Source organism: Molothrus ater, chromosome 9 (genome assembly GCF_012460135.2).
Source record: "Molothrus ater isolate BHLD 08-10-18 breed brown headed cowbird chromosome 9, BPBGC_Mater_1.1, whole genome shotgun sequence".
Taxonomy (NCBI): Eukaryota; Metazoa; Chordata; class Aves; order Passeriformes; family Icteridae; genus Molothrus; species Molothrus ater.
This window is the reverse complement of record NC_050486.2, coordinates 14,282,870-14,303,511: the sequence shown is the minus strand read 5'-3', so window position 1 is coordinate 14,303,511 and position 20,642 is coordinate 14,282,870. Positions and strand designations below refer to the sequence as shown.

General features: G+C 39.4%; 1 protein-coding gene across 1 annotated transcript in view; it reads right to left on the bottom strand.

Moving 5' to 3' along the window:
- The window catches only part of BCAR3 (BCAR3 adaptor protein, NSP family member), a 92,556-nt gene that overhangs the window by 20,138 nt on the left and 51,776 nt on the right, over positions 1 to 20,642 (bottom strand). The window contains 2 exon segments of the mRNA XM_054515753.1: positions 77 to 519; positions 1,597 to 1,725. Of these exon segments, the coding sequence (XP_054371728.1) occupies positions 77 to 519; positions 1,597 to 1,725 (572 nt within the window).

The following is a 20,642-nucleotide window of genomic DNA, read 5'->3' as shown; positions in this document are numbered from 1 at the left end:
AAAACTCACATCACCTCCACCAGGAGCTGATGCACTTACTCCATTTCCTTCCACAAGGACAGTAAAATTAAGGTACCTCAGAAGATTTCCTCTGGGTATGCTCTGCTCCGGGGACTGCATGCTGGATATACCAAGACTCAGCCTTTTTGCACTTTCCATTTTTCCTCCAGGGGTGCTTGGCTCTTTTTGCTGGACTGGAGTTAAACCATATTTTTCTTCTAGACACCTGAGAGGCACAGTCCTGTTGATAGGCTGAAAAATAATTGCTCCACTCTGCTTTGATATTGGTGTGCGGTTCCCAACATAGTATCTGACTAAGCCAGGGAGAGTGTCAAAACTTTCCAGTTCAAACTGATACTGAACACGACAGTAGGCTTCATTGAGTCTTAGAACTGTTTTGTTGATTTTAAAATGCTGAGGGGTATTTTTCCACTGACAGGTAAGAACAAAGTTCCCAGGACTGGAGAGAGAATCCCTAATCAGAAAATCTCCATCTCTCTGAACTAGGCCTTCTGCCACCTTTGAGGAAAAAGAATTACATAAAAAATTACTTCCAGAATCAGAAAACAATACATTACAACAAAATATTCTTAAACATGGGAATTAATTTGGCTACTCTGCAAGAATACATAAAGTCACAAATACAAAGCAAAGCATGAAGTGTGGTAGAAGAATTATGTCTCCAATTCTTTATTAGAAGCTCATCCCACAACAGAGACCTGAAAGGGCTTCTTGGAGGGAGCCAGCAGACAGAAGCTGACCCACTTTTGCATGTGTATTTCTTTTAGTTTGGTAATAGAAAATAAGGCATGAAGGGAAAGCAGTGACCCAGGATTTTAAGTTTAAAGCATCTGAATATAGTCACACTGAAATTTAGAAGCCATTAATACAAGATCCTGGATTCTGTCCTTTCATTGTTACCTTATGTGACAGAAGCTTTCATTTTTTTTTATTCTTTGTGAACACTGCATGTAAACACTACTGACTAGGAAGAGTCAGAGACACCTTGTTTTTCTGAGCTATTCCTCTCATGAGATAAAAAGGACGCCAAGAGCCAAGTGCCAGTGTGGCAGCTGAGCCGGCCCTGCCCCGGGGCTGAGGGAGGCCCGCAGGGGGAGCTCCAGCGGCTCTGGAAGCTCCGACCCAACCTCAGCCTTACCGGTCTGTAACTGCGTTTGTAAGGATCAAAATGTAAGTGATTGAATTGATTTTGCTGCAGTTCTTTCTTCCTCTCCCCCAAGTTCCAAGCACAAGAAGGAAAATAAACATTTCAACTTTCATTAAAAATACTGGAACAAATTAATGTCAGTGTTCTCTAAACAATATGTGCTCATAGTATTCTTATACAAAGCTAAAATTCCATTTCCAGATTTATTCAGTGCACAAAAATCCTGAAATGTATCTATTTCCCACCAGGGTCTGCCCTGAATCCTTCCTCTGCCTCATTTTATCCAAGCTGTGATAAATACCATAGCTTTCATACAAATAGGCTTTATGTTCCTACTAATTTAATTCAGAGATGTGTCCAGCACATCAGTGAGATTCTGCTAGTCTGTAAGAGCTCAGAGCACACTTGGCAGAGCAAAGAGCACGTACCTGCCGGGGAATGCGTCCGTGGTACCAGGCATGGCTGCGCAAGTCCTCACTGCTCAGCTGCAGCTCTTCCTCCAGCTCCTTCTTCAGCTTTTCCGGGCTGTTGTCCATAACTTGCCTCTCCCTAGAAAACTGCAATAAAAGATTAAAAGCTTCAACTGTGCCAAGTTTAGTGATTAACATTTTACCTGGGTTATGACTTCCATCATATGACCTGCACTGGAATGCAGGTGCTGCTTTCAGCAGGCTGGCTTGGCTTTGCTCTCCAGATTGTGTTTGCAAAGCCCAGCATTGTGTGAGATAACGTGTGATTGTTCTACACCGCGCGGAACAGAGCACAGTGTTCTGCCTGTGCACCAAACTCATAGTGACACACCTACAAAGTCACTGCTCTTACTTCCTCTTTCCAATAAGAACTCTAACTATATCCAAAATATGGAGCTGGACCCAAATGCCCTGCTCCTTCTATTCTTCCTCCTGTTTAAACTTCCATTTTAAATTCAGATTCTTTCCCAGCAGCCCCCTTTGAACCCATCCAGTTAAGAACATTCCAAATGCATCAAGACAGGCTAAGTGGACACATTTAGTCGTTCAATATTTCTGTTGCCAAAGAACCAATTTGCCAAAGTAAAATTTCAATCTTAAAGGGCTTCCTCCTAACAGTCATTAAATCTGCACATCCAAGATGTTCCCTTCCTAAAGGACAAAAGCTCTTGTTGCTCCTTAGCACAAGAGGCATGAGTTTTGCTTGAAGGTATCTCCATCACCACTTACAACTACTGTGCAATTTTCTGGAAAATTTCTATCTTAATTTCTTTTTGGAGCACAGCTTTCATGCTGGCCCACTCCGGCTGGCTAATCCTTATGGATGCAGTCTTGCTAGCAGTGAGGTGCAGGATCTTCTCTGGAGTAGCCACATTCTCCTTCATAAGCACTCAGAGGAGGGAAGTACTTTGAACTTCCTTTCATTCTCCAAGGGCTGGGACTCCAGCCCATCTTTGTTGTGCTGAAAAGTTTCAAAAGCCTGAGAACATGTTCAACACTGATCAAAGAATCAGAGTATACCCTCTCTTCAGAGAAAGACCATTAAAAAAAAAAGAGAGAGGGATAAGCAGAGAGAGAGGGGCCCTCCAGCAAAATGCAGCGTTTTGCTCCTGTGCATTATGGATTTTTTTCTTAGGTCTGGATATGAGCCAAGGCTCATGGGGTCCTTTAACTGACACACTGATTCAAATGAAGAACACATGCATTATTTAAAAAAGAGCTGGGAAGGCTTGCCCATCAATTCCTGTTCTTTCCACGAATTTCTTCTTCACAGTGAATACTCACAGCACCTAACTGTGGGAGCAGGTGGCACACATTTAACACTTCTTTCAACGACCTTCCCTGCAATTTCAGGCAGACTGAATTACAACAGACGACCAGACAGCAGATTTTTAGTGGAATAATGCCAGAGGAGGCATCCTGCTGCCAAGATAATTTAAACATGCTGGGAGCCCAGAGAAATTCTGAGATAAACTGTCCTCTTCTCTCTACTTTTCTCAGAGAAAACTAAGGCTTCTCTTAGGCAAACACTAGTAGCTAACATAGAAAGGCAAAAGATAAAAACAAGCTGGTAAAGAATCAGTTTTCACCTTAGCTTCCCTTCTGTGAACCAGAATATGGTGTTATTTGTCCATACAAATCTGGTTCAAAACGGACAAGCACGTTCATCAAGGAGCAAATTCTTTGTGCTTTTGTACATTAAGGTTTTGCATCAACTCTTTCCATGCTTTATGAGAAGACTGCAGAAAAAAACCATGCCACTAGAGAAACAAGACCTTCACTGAAAGGGCTCCTTCATAAACCCATGTACAACATGAAGAGGTGAAGTTACTGGATGTACAAGGAGCCACAGAAGAGGCTTGTTGAGGACTGAAGTCCAAAAGCATACTCAAGTGTCAAAACATAGTCAGGGAAGGCCAAAAATGCTCTCTCCACTCCAAACCCTTGTGACCTATCAGACCAGCACAGGTGAAGGACCTCTGGCACACACCTATCACTTTTATTTCCCAACTCAAATGGCTGGGAACCCATTTAAAGACGACTGGCAATGATTCTGAAATTAGGAGTCCTTTCACTACCACATGTCTTAGAGAATGATAGCAAGTATTGTAGCATCTACACAAGCTGTAGGTAGAGTGAAGAGCACACAAACAGAGCTGAGGCTTTTCAAAAGCACCTTTTCCCCTGACTGCACAAGGAAGTGGCTAGGGAACTTTTAAAATAGCCCCTCCAGGGTAAACAGAAACATCCAGCTGCAATGGTATAACAAGATCTTAAAGTCAGAGCTGTGTGTTTTGCTGCTCTTCTGGAGGAACTACTACTTTAATGTGAATTGTATTTAAGGATTCAAAAGATGCTTTTGACTGAATAGAGATCTTGAAGAACCCAAAGCTACTACAGAAATTGTTACCATCTTTCCAAAAGCATCTCACTGTAGCTCAGTGGTAGGCAGAGCTACCGAAAATAGAACAGACTATGGGATACAAAGATACAGTAACTGAATTAGCCTAGGAAAGTTATACTTTTAGCCAACAAAAACAACTATAGGATGAAGAACCAAAGACCTACATAGGATGAAATGGACTAGTTTCATCCATGGTACTGACATGAATTATCTCAAAAACAGCAGGATGATCCACTTAGAGATACACAATAATTACAAATACAGCACAGAAACCTGAAGTTTCTTCTGGTAGTTGAATGGATTTTTCACTACTCAAATGAAGTTAATGAAACATATATTGAACTTGAACTACATCTAACAAGACAGCAAGAAAAACATTTAAGGAATCCAAACCAACTAAATTGGTTTGGTTAACATTCTTAACTATTGGTTTGTTAAAAACCCTCTCCACCATCATCTACCACGTGGAATATGCTCTGATTGCCAGAGAGGCCAGACGTCTCCTGAGATGAAGCAAACACACTTAAATCATCTTTATGCAACTCAGAACTTAGTGAAAGAACTCCAGTGGCTAGCACAAATCCCAGCATACACAAGGGGAAAGCTGCCTAGGTGAGCAAGTTCAGTAATAGCATGTCTTCCTGGACAGTTTTTTGTTCACTGAGAGTGATTTCTTACAGAACCTACAGAAGGACAATGGTGACTGATGAACTGTCTGTAATCTCAGCAGCCAACACCTTTCTCTGCTACACTCTACACCCAAGGCCTCTGCTCTGCAAGAATCTCTGCAGACCCTGAACTCCACACCATGCAAGACTCAAAAATCACTCCAGGGACAGCCTGTGAAAGCATGTGAGCCTGGAAATAAAGAAGAGGGTAGGCTTACAACAATTATTAACTAGGCCAGTGGGCTTTGTTTCAAAAGAAAAGGTGACTTATTCCACACAGCATGATGCAGATGCTTCAGCCTCATTTCCCAATAGCACCCAAAAGTTAATGGGCAGCAATGGTAGGCTGTAAATTTGCACTACCCAGTGACAAACTTAGTACTATCTCCTTGTTTTATTTCTTTGCTTAAGACACTTTTTTGGCTCCTACTCAATGACAGAAAGAAAGCTGAATTTACATCTACAACTAGGTATTGAAGTGGATGGTAAAAAGAAATTTTAAAATAATCTAGGGAAAAACTAAAGACTTTCATGTATTTTTCAACAAAACATGGTTGAAGCAACACAGGGAAGCTTCCAGTTTAAATATTTTGAGATTTTTAATAGTAACAACCCTGTCAGATATCCCTGGAATAAAAAAGCAAATCAAGTCAGCAGCCACTGTTTTCAAATACAGATGCTCTTCCTGGCCTACAAACAACTCCCCATAAGTGTGTGCTTTCCAGAACTGTTTGTTCACATTTTAGTTGCATTGTTTCCAGTCCTGGTGCTATTTTAAGATATTTCTGCCATGCTGAGCTTTTGTGAACAGACCTGTTTTGTGAACAGGTCCTTAAAATAAAAATACATAACTACCTAGTGATACAATATTATCACCCTCTGGCAAAAGCCCTCAAGCCTACTTACATACACTGTGGAAAACCTAGAGAGCCAAGACTTTAGAAGGAGAGAAAAAAATTTCAGTCAATAGTTATAAACTAAGAAACTCCTTGGCAGTTTATTATATTTCACAAAGATTTCTACTTCAGGGCCATTAATCCAATAGCAAACTGTGCTTATGGATGAAACGAGCTATCCTTAATGTCACATATTATTTTACTTTTTTTTTCCCAGGCAAATGTTAATCTAGCATACCAAAACCTAGAAAATATCAAAGTTTAATGAAATAAAACATCAAACTATGAACTCATTTAGGGTAAATTTGAAGAGGACTTTATTTACCTACCACAATATGCTGTGCCTCTGAAATTTGTCAATATATTTTGATGGGAATTTCTCACAATAATCTGCTGCTTATGCATCCAAGGGGTTACTTTCATGTGAGTGTTTGGCACTCTTCAAAGGCAACTTGCTATACCAAGCTCCTGTGTCAACCATCCTAATGGAATTTTTCACATTAGACTGTGCTGAATGAGGCCTGTATGAGGCTGGTAGTAAACAAAGAGAAGTCTCACAGTTATTTCTGTATTGATATTAACTAATTACTCTCTAAGGTGATGATGTGTTTGCTTTATTTATTTATTTATTATTATGTGTTTAAGGTGTATTTGTTTGGATGTGGAATTTTTTTTCTTCTTTTTTTTTCCTAAACCAATTTGAATTATGAGGGAAAGGCTTTTAATTTGAGACCCTGTTTGGAAGTGGTCCAAAATCTGTCATGCTAGAGCCCCTCATTCAGCTGAGATGAAGCCAAAATTCACATCATCTCTCTCTGTATCCCTCTGGCAAAGCATTATTTACGCAAAGCACAGCCAAGGTCTGTTATGGGTACAAGACTAAAGGGGGCCACATCCCGTCCAATCTCAATTACTTCCTGGTGCTTTACACAGCTCTGCCAGGTGACAGTTAAATGAGCCCAACAGGCAGCCTTGGAACCACCTGATTTCCTGTTGCCTTAAAGGAAAAAAAGGTTTCAGGAAAAAAGAAAATAAAATGGTTATTAGGGATAAATGAGAACAGCTTTGTGAAAACTGAAGTGTGGTCTGAGGAAGAAAGTCAAGTCCATACCTTTCCCAAAATTTTAGTACTTTGTTTAAAGTTTTAGTAAATGTACTGAATCCATCTAAACCAAACATATTTAAGATTCCTCATCAATTGCTCTTTTCTCCAACACTGTAGGCCTGCTATGTTGCTTAAGTACACCATGAATGCTGAACTGTGACTTTCTGACTGGGTAAAATCACTAGGTCCTACAGAGCCTCCAAACAAATGAGGAGATGGGACAAACTTTGTGATTAATGAACAACTTAAATTTTGTAAGATTTACATATCTTTTAGCCAACTGGATAATTTTACAGAAAGACCAATTGACAGAAAATATGAAGGAGACGCTGGGGCAAGAACAGGAAACACCAGGAGGGAAGACAAACATATGAGACAGGAAAGAAGAGAGAGGACACAGAGACACTGGACACCAAGAACATCTGGAAAAGTGAAAAAGAATGAAATTTCTCTAATTCCAAGCCACTAGAGAGCAGTTAACTTGTCCATACAGAAAATTAACATTCTATTGTCAAAGTTCCAATTCTGGATCAATATATAATTCACTGGCTGCAGAGATCCTTTCAGTCTTTAATCCTGTGCCCTTGTGATCCTAACCAGACTGCCTATCTGTCACTATGAATACAAGCATTTAAAAACATTCAATCACATGAATTTATAATGAGTGCAATGTGTATCATTTCACTTATAACTCTACTAACTGGCCACCAAACACAACACACTCGCACTGAGCACTTACATGTAGAACCAAATGCTCCAATATTGCTCAAAAACATTCTCGTCAATCTTATTTTCTCCTGTACAGAAAAGCAGCATCATTGGCCAAGGCCTCACAAAACAAAAACAGACAGTGATTTCTGAATAGCTTTTGTTTGAGAAAGAACTAACTGGAAAGAACTAACTGGAAAAAGACAGGAATCCATATTCTGATTGACTTGGAAATTGAACCATAGCTGCTGGAACGTTCTTCACAGAGGCAGCTTTCTGTAACCTTCCAGAGGGCACAAAGTTCACACAGGACTACAGCAAGTGCTGTGTTAAGTAAGAGGAGGTACAGAATGAGTGATTTACTCAGAGATGAATTAATACAGGGGAATGGCAATTTTGAAGCCACCAGGTTTCTGCATGCTTCTTTAGGTAACTGGTGACAACTTCTGAGGTTACTAATGAAAAGATAACAAATTACCATGAAAACTTTCTCCAGAACTGCAATGGCTCTTTACAAATCAAATAAACTCCATCATACGCATGGTCTCACTCTGCTGCTATGAACAACAGAAGTTGCCTGTGTTCACGGGAAGGCAGCCAATTTTTTGGCTGTTACAGAGTTAATTTCTTCTCAGTAGCTGGTACAGTGCAGTGTTTTGGATTCAGTATGAGAACAATGTTGATAACACACTGATGGTCTTGATTGCTGCTAAGTCATGTTTATCCTAAGTTAAGGACTTTCTTTGTGTCTCATGCTGTGCCAGTGAGGAGGTGCACAAAAAGCTGGGAGGGAGCACAGACATGACAGCTGACCTGAACTGACCAAAGGGATATTGCACACCACAGAACATCATGCCCAGTATATAAAATGGGGAATTACCTGGAAGCAGGGCTGATAGGAGTCCAGGGACAGGGTCTGACATCAGTCAGTGGGTGGTGAACAACTGTATTGGGCATCACTTGGGTTTTTTCCTCTTTCATTATTATTACTTACTATTATTATTATATTTTACTTAATTTCAATTAATAAACTGTTCTTTTGTCAACCTAGAAGGTTTAGTTTTGATTCTCCTCTCCATTCTGCTGGGGTGGGGTGGGTGAGTGGCTGCTTGGTGCACAGCTGCCAGCTGGGCTCAAACCATGACAACTAATAAGCAAGATACTTATTTAGAATGAGGGAACTAAAAAAAGACCTTTAGTACAAAGATCAGTTTAATGTTAAGTGAAGGTAATGGGAAAACTTAATTCTAGTGGATTCAACAACTATTTTCCAGTACACCACCACACTTACAACAAATCCTCACATTTCTTTGTAACCACATTCAGAGCTAGGAGAGCTTAATTTCTGGAATACAGACCCTGAGAAATACCGAGTTGAGTGTTAGTCAAATCATAATTCCCCACTCAGTGACCCTAGAGATTTGCATTTCCAAATGTAAATTATATTAGCAGTTATATAAGGTTTTTTGTTGTTGTTTTAATCTGAGGCATACCTAAATAATAGGTAGTACCAAGAAATTAAATACATAAATACCTACTGAAGAATATTGCCATTCCCATCAAACAGAAGTCACTAGCAGAGCACCAGTGGACCCTGTGCTATCTACATATTTATGATAGAAGATAATCGAACTTTTACTGCAGTGTAGCTATAAAATTACCATGGGAAATTGAAAAGAATTTTATAATATAAGACTCATCAAAACTCAAACTCTGCAACAAGACAATGGGAAATCAAAGCTCAGGGAGCTATACAAAATTTCACATAATTTTGAGCAGTCAGTCTTTTCACATCTGCCCCTCTCCAACAATAACAAATCTAACACTGAAAAGGCAGACTGACAATGCTGAGTGGTGATTACATGTAACTCAGTGTTATCAAACCCAACTGCCTCCACACACATGCTGAAACTGGATATATGAAGCCTGAGGATGCCAGTGAACAGATTTAGATCACTGCACACTGAAGAAATATTAATTAAGATCTACTATCTATAAAAAGTGTTTGCAATTCACCCAAGATAAGAGATGGCACTAGAGTAAGGAGCTGCTTATAAAAGGCTTCTTACTCATGTCACATTCACAGCATTAGTGCATTACTCACTGATGTGCTACATCAGCCTGCTGCAAGTTCTAACACTTGGCAGTCCTGAGAACTGGAGTGGCTTTCCCCTTTTGTGCAGCTTCAGCTGAGGGTGAATCATAGCAGAGAATTAAGAATGAAAATACTTGAACTTCAAGGCCCTTCCCCCTCTGATCATGACAACCATACTGACTAGTACTAAAAAAACCCTGTCTTGTGGCAAAGTTGATTTCATTAATTTACACCTCCACATTTTTTAAGTCACCATTTATCACTGATTTAGTCTTAATGTACTTCTCCTCTTCCAAAAAATGGAAATTTAAAGAAAAAGATTTTGGCTTGCAAGTGGCACAAGTCACAATTTAGTATTTTCTCTTCACTTCTATTTTAAACACAAACAGAAGCCCCCTTGCCTTGAAGTTTCTCTATTTCCCTCAATGTAAAAGCTGACCTTGACAATAAACAGCTATGAAAAACCAAATGGGATCATTAAAGGTACTGGCACATCATGACTCAATAATGAGTTGATCCAAGTTCAGATGTTCTGCACTGATCATTATATTTTCTATTAATGAATGGGGAAATAACCCAAATATCTGCTGTTGAGACCTCAGTTTCACACACTGAAATGAGTGCTCAAGTGCTGTACTGCTTCCTGTGCTTTGGTGGGACACAACAAGGCATCTCTGAGATTGCCCACATGCTGCTTTCAATTAAATTGGATAACATAATAAATTTAGCTCAATGCAGAAAAATGTCTGAATCTCTCAGGGGTAGTTGAGAACTTCAGCATGTTTATTTGTGGATCAATTTGGTATTTCATTCCACTTGTAATTACTATTAAAACCAAGAATTAACTTCATCTAATTACACAAATTGATTTTGCTTAACTTTTTAAAAGATTAAAAAAATAATAAAAAAATTAACAACTGATGACTTTATTTCACACCATTTTATTGTTCATAGCATCCTAGGCCCTTCAGCATTTCACAGAATCCATACCATGGGCCCCAAGGTTCAGACCTTACTTGATTTGACCACATGCTGTTTCTATACCTACAGCCACTTTCTCCTCAGCAAATGCACCCCAGTTCCCTCCCATCCAAACTTCTTCAAATAGCAGTTCATCAAATTTAACTATTGCTAAATCTGCATACTGGAACACATGCATTCAAATATATTTTAAATGCTGCAAATCTCTTTAAATAGAATATTATTTTTGAAAGATCCCAACTGTAATTTGTTTCTACATAAAAGGTTTTATTTTTCACCCTCCATACAGCAAACACTATTAATGTTTCAGTTTCTCTAGAGACTATATGGAGTAGACTAAATGGAGAGTTGCCATGACAACAGCACCGTTATTTTAGGTATTAGAAATTCATGCCAAGTTAAATAAAGGGCATCTGCATGGTCAAGAACAAGTTTTCTAACTGCTGTGACAGCCAACAATAAACCCCAATGTCATTTAAAAAGTTCTAGAACTGGAGAATTAAGCCTGAAAACAAGAATGAAAAAACAATTACAGCACAATAAAGCATCTTTAGCATTCTATTGTGATGATAATTGCTGACATCTGTCCCAGTCAGAAGAAACAAATCTGACCAAAATCACTTTGCAGAGTGCCCAAAAAGTCTAGCCCCACACCCCACTTTCGGAAATGGACAGTTATAAGGCTAAATCACTGAAGTCTTGTAAGAGAAGGGGACAGCTGTTCCCAACTTCAAGTGCTTCCATCAAAGTTTGAAAGCCAGGGCCAGAAGACAGCAACCTTCACATCCTTCCTTACTGCGAGTGCTCCACGGTGTTAAAGAATAATTCACATGCTAATCTTAAATAAGAAGATTTAAAAGTGTAATTCACAGATCATCAAAAGTAGTTAGATGCCCCACATGACAACAATTCCCAAGGCACTTAGACACTTCTGTTACTGTGACTTAAAATTATTATAAGGCTTTTCCTCTACTTACAGGGCATATGGAGCATTTTTGCATAAAGTAAATTATGTCCCTGCCCGTGGCAGGAGGATTGGACTAGATGACCTTCAAAGACTCATTCCAATCCAAACCTTCTTAGGAGCACATGACTTTGTGTATCTTGCAATTTAAAAATATCTAAAATATAAGGACAAATCTAAAATTATCTGAAGCATTTAAGAAACACCTGCAATCCTGAGTACAATTGCCTGTGTTTTCCTTATACTGATGAAAAAAGTTAGGGAACCAAATGGTCTGAAAACTTGAAAATTTGCTAAAATCCTCCTCAGCAAGTTCCTTAGAGGGCATTTTCCCTTAGTCCCTAAACATAAAGACAGCCAGCTTCAGACTCACAAAACTGCAAGTTTTCAAGCAGTTTTGTTGTTCAAGCTTCTCTCTGAGACAACAGTGAATTGTAAAGGTGTTCTTTATAAGAGAAACACTCTGTACCCAACCACGGTATAAAAACAAACACTTGTAAACAAAAACTGAAAGGTTACTGACTAGCACACTGCAGTTGAAAAAGAGCACCTACCTTAACTCTGATAATAGACTTACGATGATAAAAGCAGCAAAGTGCTGCAATCAGCATTTGAAAAACATTATAATCCTTTGGCATTTTCAGTTCTGCTGCCTGTGGTTCCTCCAGACTGAAGATGAACAGTCACTGCTAGCAGTGCTCTGAGGCTCAGCTCTTCAGTGTCACCACTGCCTACCGGTGCTGCTACACCCCCTACTCAGTCTGGGACACTTCCCACAGCTGAAGCTGATCCCATCAATTCAGGGAGCACTGGCTTCCAGCATGCCATAGAGATAGTGCCAGAATCCTCATGTGATCTGTTCCACTCACCAGTGAAATCCTACTCCTCTAGCTTGGCATTCCCTGCCTCAGAGATGCGTTTAAGGCATCAGCACAAGCCAAACTTCCCTTCTTGATGAGTTACAGTACCTGACTGTCTCCCAGCGCTGATAAAGGCTTAATCAGTTGCTCCAGCTCAATCATGCAACATCTCTGCCTGCATCATCATTTATACACACATAAAAAAAAAAAAGAGGAAAAGCAGTTGATTACTGTTTGACAACTGTAGGAACTGAGCTTTGGTAACCAAGGAAAATGGTAAATCTGTTTATTTTTAATTAGGAAGCTTCTGGCAGAGAGTCCTTGAAAAACATAGCAAGAAACCAACCCTGTAAACATTGTCAGTGTCATTGTCAGGTAACCAAGGTACCTTCACTATTTAAAACTCTCAGTGGACAGCTTTATTTTGGTGATAGTCCCATGGCATTGTGCAAACTGCTTGAGAAAGAAAGAACTGAATTCACAAACACGTCTGACTTGGCAAAGTAAAAGTAAGCACCGCAACCAAATAAAAAGCAGCAGTTTTATTTATGCCTGTGATTCCATTCTCCTGGACAGCACAGTTCATAGCTTATTGACCAGTCAGCAAACTGCTCATCAGCAAAGAATCTGCCTGACATACCTCAAGGCTCTCTCAAGAACCAGGGCAAAAAAGAGGCAAACAACTTGGGTAATTACAACTGCAAGAGACAAGACATCACCTCCACAGCAGCCTAATCAACAGATCTGGTGAAAGGAAACCAAATGGACTGGACTGAGGAGTACAAGACAGCCTGTGACACTTAAGAATGAGAAACTTTGAAGAGATAAATCAATTGTTACTGGGGTGGTACCAAAAATTATGGAAGTCACAGATATTCTAGATCTTGGATTAGGAATAAATTAATCCCAAGGAGAGGTTAAAATGAATACTTGCTTGTCTTTTTCATCAGTAAAAAGTATATGACATAATTAGGAGGACACAAATACTTATTGATAGCCTCAGGTATTACTTGCAAGGTACCTCTCACCTAGTAAGAGAGTGCCTCCTTCCCACACTGACTGAACAATGGGAATTGCCCTCAGTGCCTGCATCCAGCAATAGGAACTGGTGCACAAACCAAGCAGCAGCACTGAGAAAAGACATGAAATGTGCACTGCCTTTCAAGGAAAATGGGATGGAGTGCCTACCTGAAGAGGAAACCTCAGTGTTGATAACAAGGAAATAGAAGAGGGACGTGTAAAGTTCTCTGACCTATCTGATCACGGAAGGTTTCCAGGTGCCTACCACCAGGTGAAGCACCAAGCCCAGAATGCTCAGAAAGGTAGCCAGACTACTTGGCCATGGGTAGGAGATGTTATGCCAGAGACTCTTCTGAGAAAAGGAAAACAAGGTAGGAGTAAAAGAACAGAACATTAAATGGACTGCGAAGTAATAAAGCTGGCAAGAAAAAAGATTGGCCAGAAAAGAAGCTGAAAATACTGACTTTGAAGATGAAATCCTGCTGAAGAGTACTTTATGACCAACTCAAACAATGAATAAGTAGATAATATAACAGGAATGTGGAAGTACCCTCCTTTGCTTTTTGCACTGTGCTGCAGAGTATTTTAATTTACTTTGAGTTATTTTTCCACTTCGAGGAACTCCACAGGATTGCTTTAGCAAGTAGCCAGAGAAGAAAAGATTAAAAGATACCCTGCAAAACTTCAAACAAAAAAGCCTCAACTGTGATGCCTGTTTCTTGACTGAAATTTTCTGGTACTGTGGCAGGACATCTCATAAAGGACTGTATTTTTAAAGAATATTAATCAAATGTTCTCATAGTAACAACCTAATCCAATTTTAAAACTGGAAGGGCAGGAGGGAGGGATGATAAAAAGGGAAATGACATTCAAGACTGCATGAGTCAAAGTGTTTTTTGCTTTACAATGCTGGCAAGACAGTATTAACATCACACACTAAGGTTTCACTTGCAAGACCAAGAACAGAAATTATCAAGACAAGCAATGCAAACAGTAAGTGACAAGAAGGGCTATGAGGATGACTTAGCTATTTTGGCAGCAGAAAGAGCTGACTTAGCAGTGCAAATAAGGTGGATCACTTCTGCTCTGAAAAGAATTAGAAGTTCCAAAAAGGAATCCTCTATGGGGTTGGGAAAAAAAAGGACAGGAATATTATGACCTATCAATGTGTAAACCGACACTGAAATTTGAACAAAGGTTCTCATCCATCATCAAGAATAAAAGCCCCCAGTATTTCAAAAAAAGGAGGACTGGAGTGGCAGGTCTAATAGAAATGGTAACTGCCAGTTCCTTATTTCATGTCTGCAATGAAATAAATAATCAAAAATTATGTATGTTGAAAGAATGCCAGAAATAATGAACCTTAAAAATGAATACTGTACAATTCCATACAGCAGCTGCTGATGCTTTTTAAATGGTTTAAAAATTAAACTAAAGGTATTTTTCTTTTTATTAAGGTTAGTGTGACTTCTGCCTAGATAGCTCAATGAATGGATGACAACCTTTGCAAGACACTGTGATACAGCAGTGTGAGAATTAATATTCCAGGAAGGAATCTCAAAGAGTATGTGAGAAATCTCTGGGTGACAGTATGGTATGTCCTGCACTGACGGCTATCATGACTGAGGACAGCCTTCAGGCTGCTCCAGTCATGCTTCATACATAGCTAAGGATTTACATTTTTAAATATTGACTCAGAGAAACAAAGGATGGCTTAGTCATATATTCACTCCCCTGGCCTTCAATTTTTTGCTGGTACTTTGGGTTCTTGGACTCTGCACATGAGAAACAACCCTGTTTATGGTACCTTAGAAACATCAAATACAATCCTTTTGCTAAGTCATCTATTGATGTATTTTAAATGCTCTCCAGCACCAAACGGTCAACAATCAGCTTTATTTCTTAGTTTTTAAAGATTCTTCCTAGAATCTTAAATTATCTGATAATCCCTTCATCATTTCTGTGGATGGCTGGCTAGATTATTTTTCATAACTTTGATAATGAAGCTTAATGAGAAAGGATTTTTAAGTTAATGAAATCCATGGCCAGTTCAAGGACACTTGAACATATATTCTGTGTTGAGCTCTTAATAGCCCATTAGGAACAGAAATTAAGGAGTCTCTGCTAACCCCGTCTGTTATTACAAAGCCTCTGAAGTTATTTAGGATAGTTTCATGGTCTAGTTTAAACTACCCAGTGTTCCTTTGACACACCTAAACTGTGTCCAGCTTGCTCACAGCACATTGCATATGCAGGAGTTTGAGGTGCTCACACAGGATAGTGTGAACCTGCTCATGGGGAACCTTCTTAGGCTGATTTAATCCAACTGATCAAACAAGGAAAAAAAAAAGTGGCTTCAAGATTCTAAGTGCTCAAGTAAAGCAACCACACTCCTTGAGAATATAAATGCTAGAAAACTCACAAGCAGTCTAAAGTTACCAAAACAATCTCCAGAGCTACAAGAGGTTATTTTGAACCAAATATAAGTCACAGTCATGAGAGTGCTTAGAATTCACATACAGAATGATGATTTGTGATTTCATATTAGGGAAAGGGAAATAATTTCAGACTAAATTAGATGAGGGAATTGTTGGCTAGCCACTTTGCTTTGCAATGCTCTATTCATTTAAGCATTCAAATCAGCCTAACAATATTCAGCGAAACATGTAATGCTTTACATTTCACTGCACTAAATGGAAGTAAACAATGCAGGCAGGAAGCCAGCTGTAAATGAAAGAAGCACTGTACAAGGGTCAAGAGCACAAATCTGATTAGATCCAGTCCAGAGCCAGCCCTGAGCACTGCTGCTGAACGAGTGACGTCCCACAGACACGTCCCCATTACACACACAGGGCATGACCTATGGTCTGAGTGCCTGTGGCTACAAAATGGCAGCTCTGGGCTTGTAGGTAAGTACAACAGGAGTAAAATTTGAAAGAAAAAAACCAAAGAAAAGAAAGTAACTTAAATCCTCAGTTGAAACATTTTTCATTTAATACATAAGAGTTCTTGCCATAACTAGTTGTTTGTTCTTTTTAATGTAAGAAAAAGTCAGGAAACGGGGAACAACTGATAAATAATTTGTCCATGCAAGCATCTTCACAATGCTCACTCCCAGCTGGTTTTAGCAGTAAGTCCTGCAGATATGGCACGTTGCCTCTAACAAAGCTCTGGGGGCAGATGCCTCCATATACAGGTAGTGCCCAACTTTACAGCTGAACATTTATTAAGTGTAGAATAAGTGGAAGAAAGGGGATGACAACACTGTCAGAAGGCTTTTTAACTGTTCCTAACTCAAATATCTACAGGCACACAAAGTCCCATCTCCCCGCTCATGTCCTACCAGTCCTGTCTCAATTCTTAACAGAACTGACTCTTCCATGCTCTCTGAGATAACCTCACTTCCTGCATGCTGCTGTTGGTGCAGCGTCTGATCATAAACCAACAGACAGAGCTGCAGCTGTAATGACCCTTGTTTGCATTGCAAGGTGTGGTGTGGGAGAGGTCAGCTTAATTTCTTCCTCCTTTCTATCGTGGTTCCGTGAGGCAGTCTCAGAAATAAGCTGCAGTTGTACAGGAATAGTGAGAAAACAGAATTTGCATCTATTTAGTTTACACTGCTGCTTGAATAAACCTCTTTGAAAATGTGCCTTGTATAAAAACCCAGGTCTGCAGGTACAAGAAATAAATGCCCAACCTGCTTATGAGCTTCCTACTAGGTCTTAATTTGCACTTTAAGACATGCAAATGCCTTTGAGATTCATATGTTTTAGTAATAGAAGATCAAATTTTTTTCAAAGTAATCTGGCAGTAAGTCCGTCTTTCCTGCTAGACACTTCCCTATGAATCCACCACCAGGTTTAATTGAGCCTACCAAAAACTAGCATAAGTATTCTTGAGCTCCACCTACTGTCTGCCAACCCCCGCACAAACATGAAATAATTTTGTAACGTCCCACCTATTATTCCTTCAATTTGTTCCTTGGACTGGGAAAAAAAATATGAAAAGGCATGAATTTCCTTTTCTTTCAGAATTAGTTCACAGTTTATGGGTAATACCTTCTCTTTCCTGCTGACTTAGCTGTCATTAGTCTAACTAGCTTTGCTGGCCAGCATACCAGAGCTGTCTCACATATAAAAATAAGGCATTAAGATAATTGTTAACTTCAGACTTCTGTATTTGAAAGTCTCCCCAGTCCTGTCAGAGTAAAGTGCTTGTTTGTGTGAGAGTTAAATCAATTCTAAGTAGAATGGAAAGATGAAAAAAAAAAAGTGTTACTTCTCCAGGGTAATCAGATACCTTTAAAATACCAGCTAATTATCTAAAACTCCTGAATAGCCTAAAATACTTCCCTTTTATACAGAGGATGTATATTTTGGATGTGCAGCACTAAAAAAGAAAACTTAAAAGTCACTTGGGCTCTGTCAGAGCTTGGTTTTTCAAAAGTCTCCCAATGTTTTACTAACAGAAGGATTTGAGGACATGGAGGCAAATGACATCTAAGTATTCTAGACAAGCAGCATAACATTATACTCCATTATTTGTGTAGATGTTTATTTTCTACAAATATCTGACATACAAAAACATCAGGCCAACCTGCTCCTTTGACAGTACACAGCAGTAGATGACATCCCAACTGAAACCCCCCAATGCTCCTCCTGCTGCCCTTCCTGCAGGCTAAACTGTATCTCAGTGTGTCTCCAAAAACAGGCAGGACACACACAATGGACCAGCCTTATTCTAATTATTATCTGTAAATACAGCTCTGAGAGATGAGGAGCTTTACCTCTCAAGGCTCTATCAGTAAGAGACCCAAAATGCTTAATGAAAAAAATTCGTCATCAACAACATCATCATCATCATCTGTTCTCCACACATAATATTCTCACTCCCCCTTGTGGCTCATGAGCTTACAGACAGTGAAAGATCAACAGTAAGGTGTTGCATAGAGTTAAATATGAACAGCTGACAGCTTTTGCTATTAGTCCATCTTCAAAAAGATGAAAGCTATAAACCAGACCCCTTTTTTCTTCTCTTTCTTTGACAAGTAAATGCACATCACCACGTACCCGTATTTGCTTTCACTGACATTTTGACTTGGATATATTATCAAAAGGCCAGGGGTGGATGGGGCCCTGAGAAATCTGGTTTAGTGAAAGGTGTCCCTGCACAAGGCAGGGGATTGTAACTAAGTCCCCTGCTAACCCAAACCGTTCTGTGATAACTCTCAGCATTTGAGAGCCACTGGGATTAATATTTTGGAGAAAACAGGTAATTAGTTTAAAAACAAGTTTCACAAGATCACTGGAAATAAAATAAGACCAGTATTTTGTACCCCAGGACTTCTATCCCATGTTTCAGATTCAGACCTTTCCAGCTTATGTTTCTCATCTGTGAGTAAGACCTGATAGTAGTCACTGATCCTCTAACAAAGGTACTGGCAAGTTCAACTAAGTAGCTACTGCCACCAGTGTTACTATTGGTGCCAAGGAACTTAGAGCAAAGTGATTTTATAGTTTTCAACCCAAATATCAGTGCATGTATTGTTTTTTGAGGACTCTAGACCAGACATCACTTGAGAGTTAATGAGTAATAACAGAAGAAGTAGAATACAGACATTAACTGGGTCAAATGCATGGTAAGATAACATGTAAGATTAACCATTAACATGCACAAAGATGCTTGCTGCTCTAAGAATTATCAGCATTTTATATTTACTAAAGCACCCTCAGCATTACAGAAGATGTTCCCATAAGCAAAATATCCCAAACTCCGTTTCAGCATCAAGAAAGGGGAATGTACTGCTAAAAGACTTCATAATGAAGGCCAGAATAATTAGAAAGCCACTATCCACTTGACTCAATTAATAAAAGGATTATCATTTACAAAGAAAAAAAAAATTCCTTCTCACAGTACACTAACTTCCCTGACCCCTGATCTACAAAACCCCAAAACCTCAACCAACCAAGAGAACCCACAAACCCCACCAACCACAGAAAAACCCAGCTCTTAGAGCTAGCCAGGCCATTCAGGAAATGGGGGCTGGGAAAGAGCAAGTAGCTCCTAACAGGAACAGGCTAACTTGGGGTTCAGTGTTCTAGGGAAACATGAAGTAGGACAGTAGACTGAAAGTGCATTGTCGTGCAGAGCTGCAGAATCATAATTCCTGCATAATTCACGGCAAGCACAGCTTACATTTTATTCATCTCTTTGCAGCCAACACATTACAGAACTGCTGAAACAATCTTATTTCCAGAGACCAGCCTGTTGGTCAAACAAAATTCAACATGAGAAAATACTGAAACTTGGGTATTGTATTACACCACTAATTATGAATAACTGCATCATATCAAATAAGAGAATTTTTCTTTAACTCCAAAAGAACAGGGCAAGATTCCCACCATGATTTCAGGGTAATTAAATACTTTCGAGCTGCTGAATTGCAACAATATATATAACTCCTTAAGTCCTTTTTTAAAATTTTTTCCTGGGCTGATGAAATTGTTTTAGGAACAATTATCATACATACTTAAATAAATAGTTGCCCTCAGAACATCTATTCTGACAATCTCACGGGCACCCTCTTGGACCTACTTCTATAACTTGATGACAAGGAGAAGAGGGAAAATCCACCCCACCCCACCCCCATTTCTGATTCTGTGCCTCTTGAGAAAAAGCAACCAATTTCCAACAGTCAGGGTCCTACGAGAGTTAAAAAGAAATTATTATGAAATGTGATTTGAATAACCATGACACGATTAAAAATATCCAGTCAAGTGTTTCTTTTCCAGCAGAGGGCAGTGCAAAACCAGCAACCACCCTTCAAAAATCAAACCGAAGGTTTCATTGAGACCGAAAATTACGTGCATTTAATATTAGATTGGCTCTAACAGAATCTTTTATGTCTGAATCACACAGCTTACATACAAGAAGCAACTGCTGTGGAGTGTTTGTGAAGCTTCTGTTCCTGCTATGCAGAGAAACATAAAAAAAGAGGAAATGTGTCTGTCTGAAGCCTTACTGACATCACTGATGATCTTTGAGTCAGATGACAAATCCGTAGTGACAGAGATGTGTAAAGTCCAAGTTGGCCACATGGGCATACTGCTTCTCTCCTCAAAAAACCACATTCCATCTGATAACTGCACCTTCTGTGATACTGTTGTCCTTGCTGCAGTTGCAAAATGTGTGGAAAAGAAGTCCTTAAACCACCCTAGAGACTCAAAAAGAACCTCCTGATCATGTGGTGCCTTAGTGCAGGCATTCCTCCAGCTCTGTTACTTAATGCTGTCAGCCAAGACAG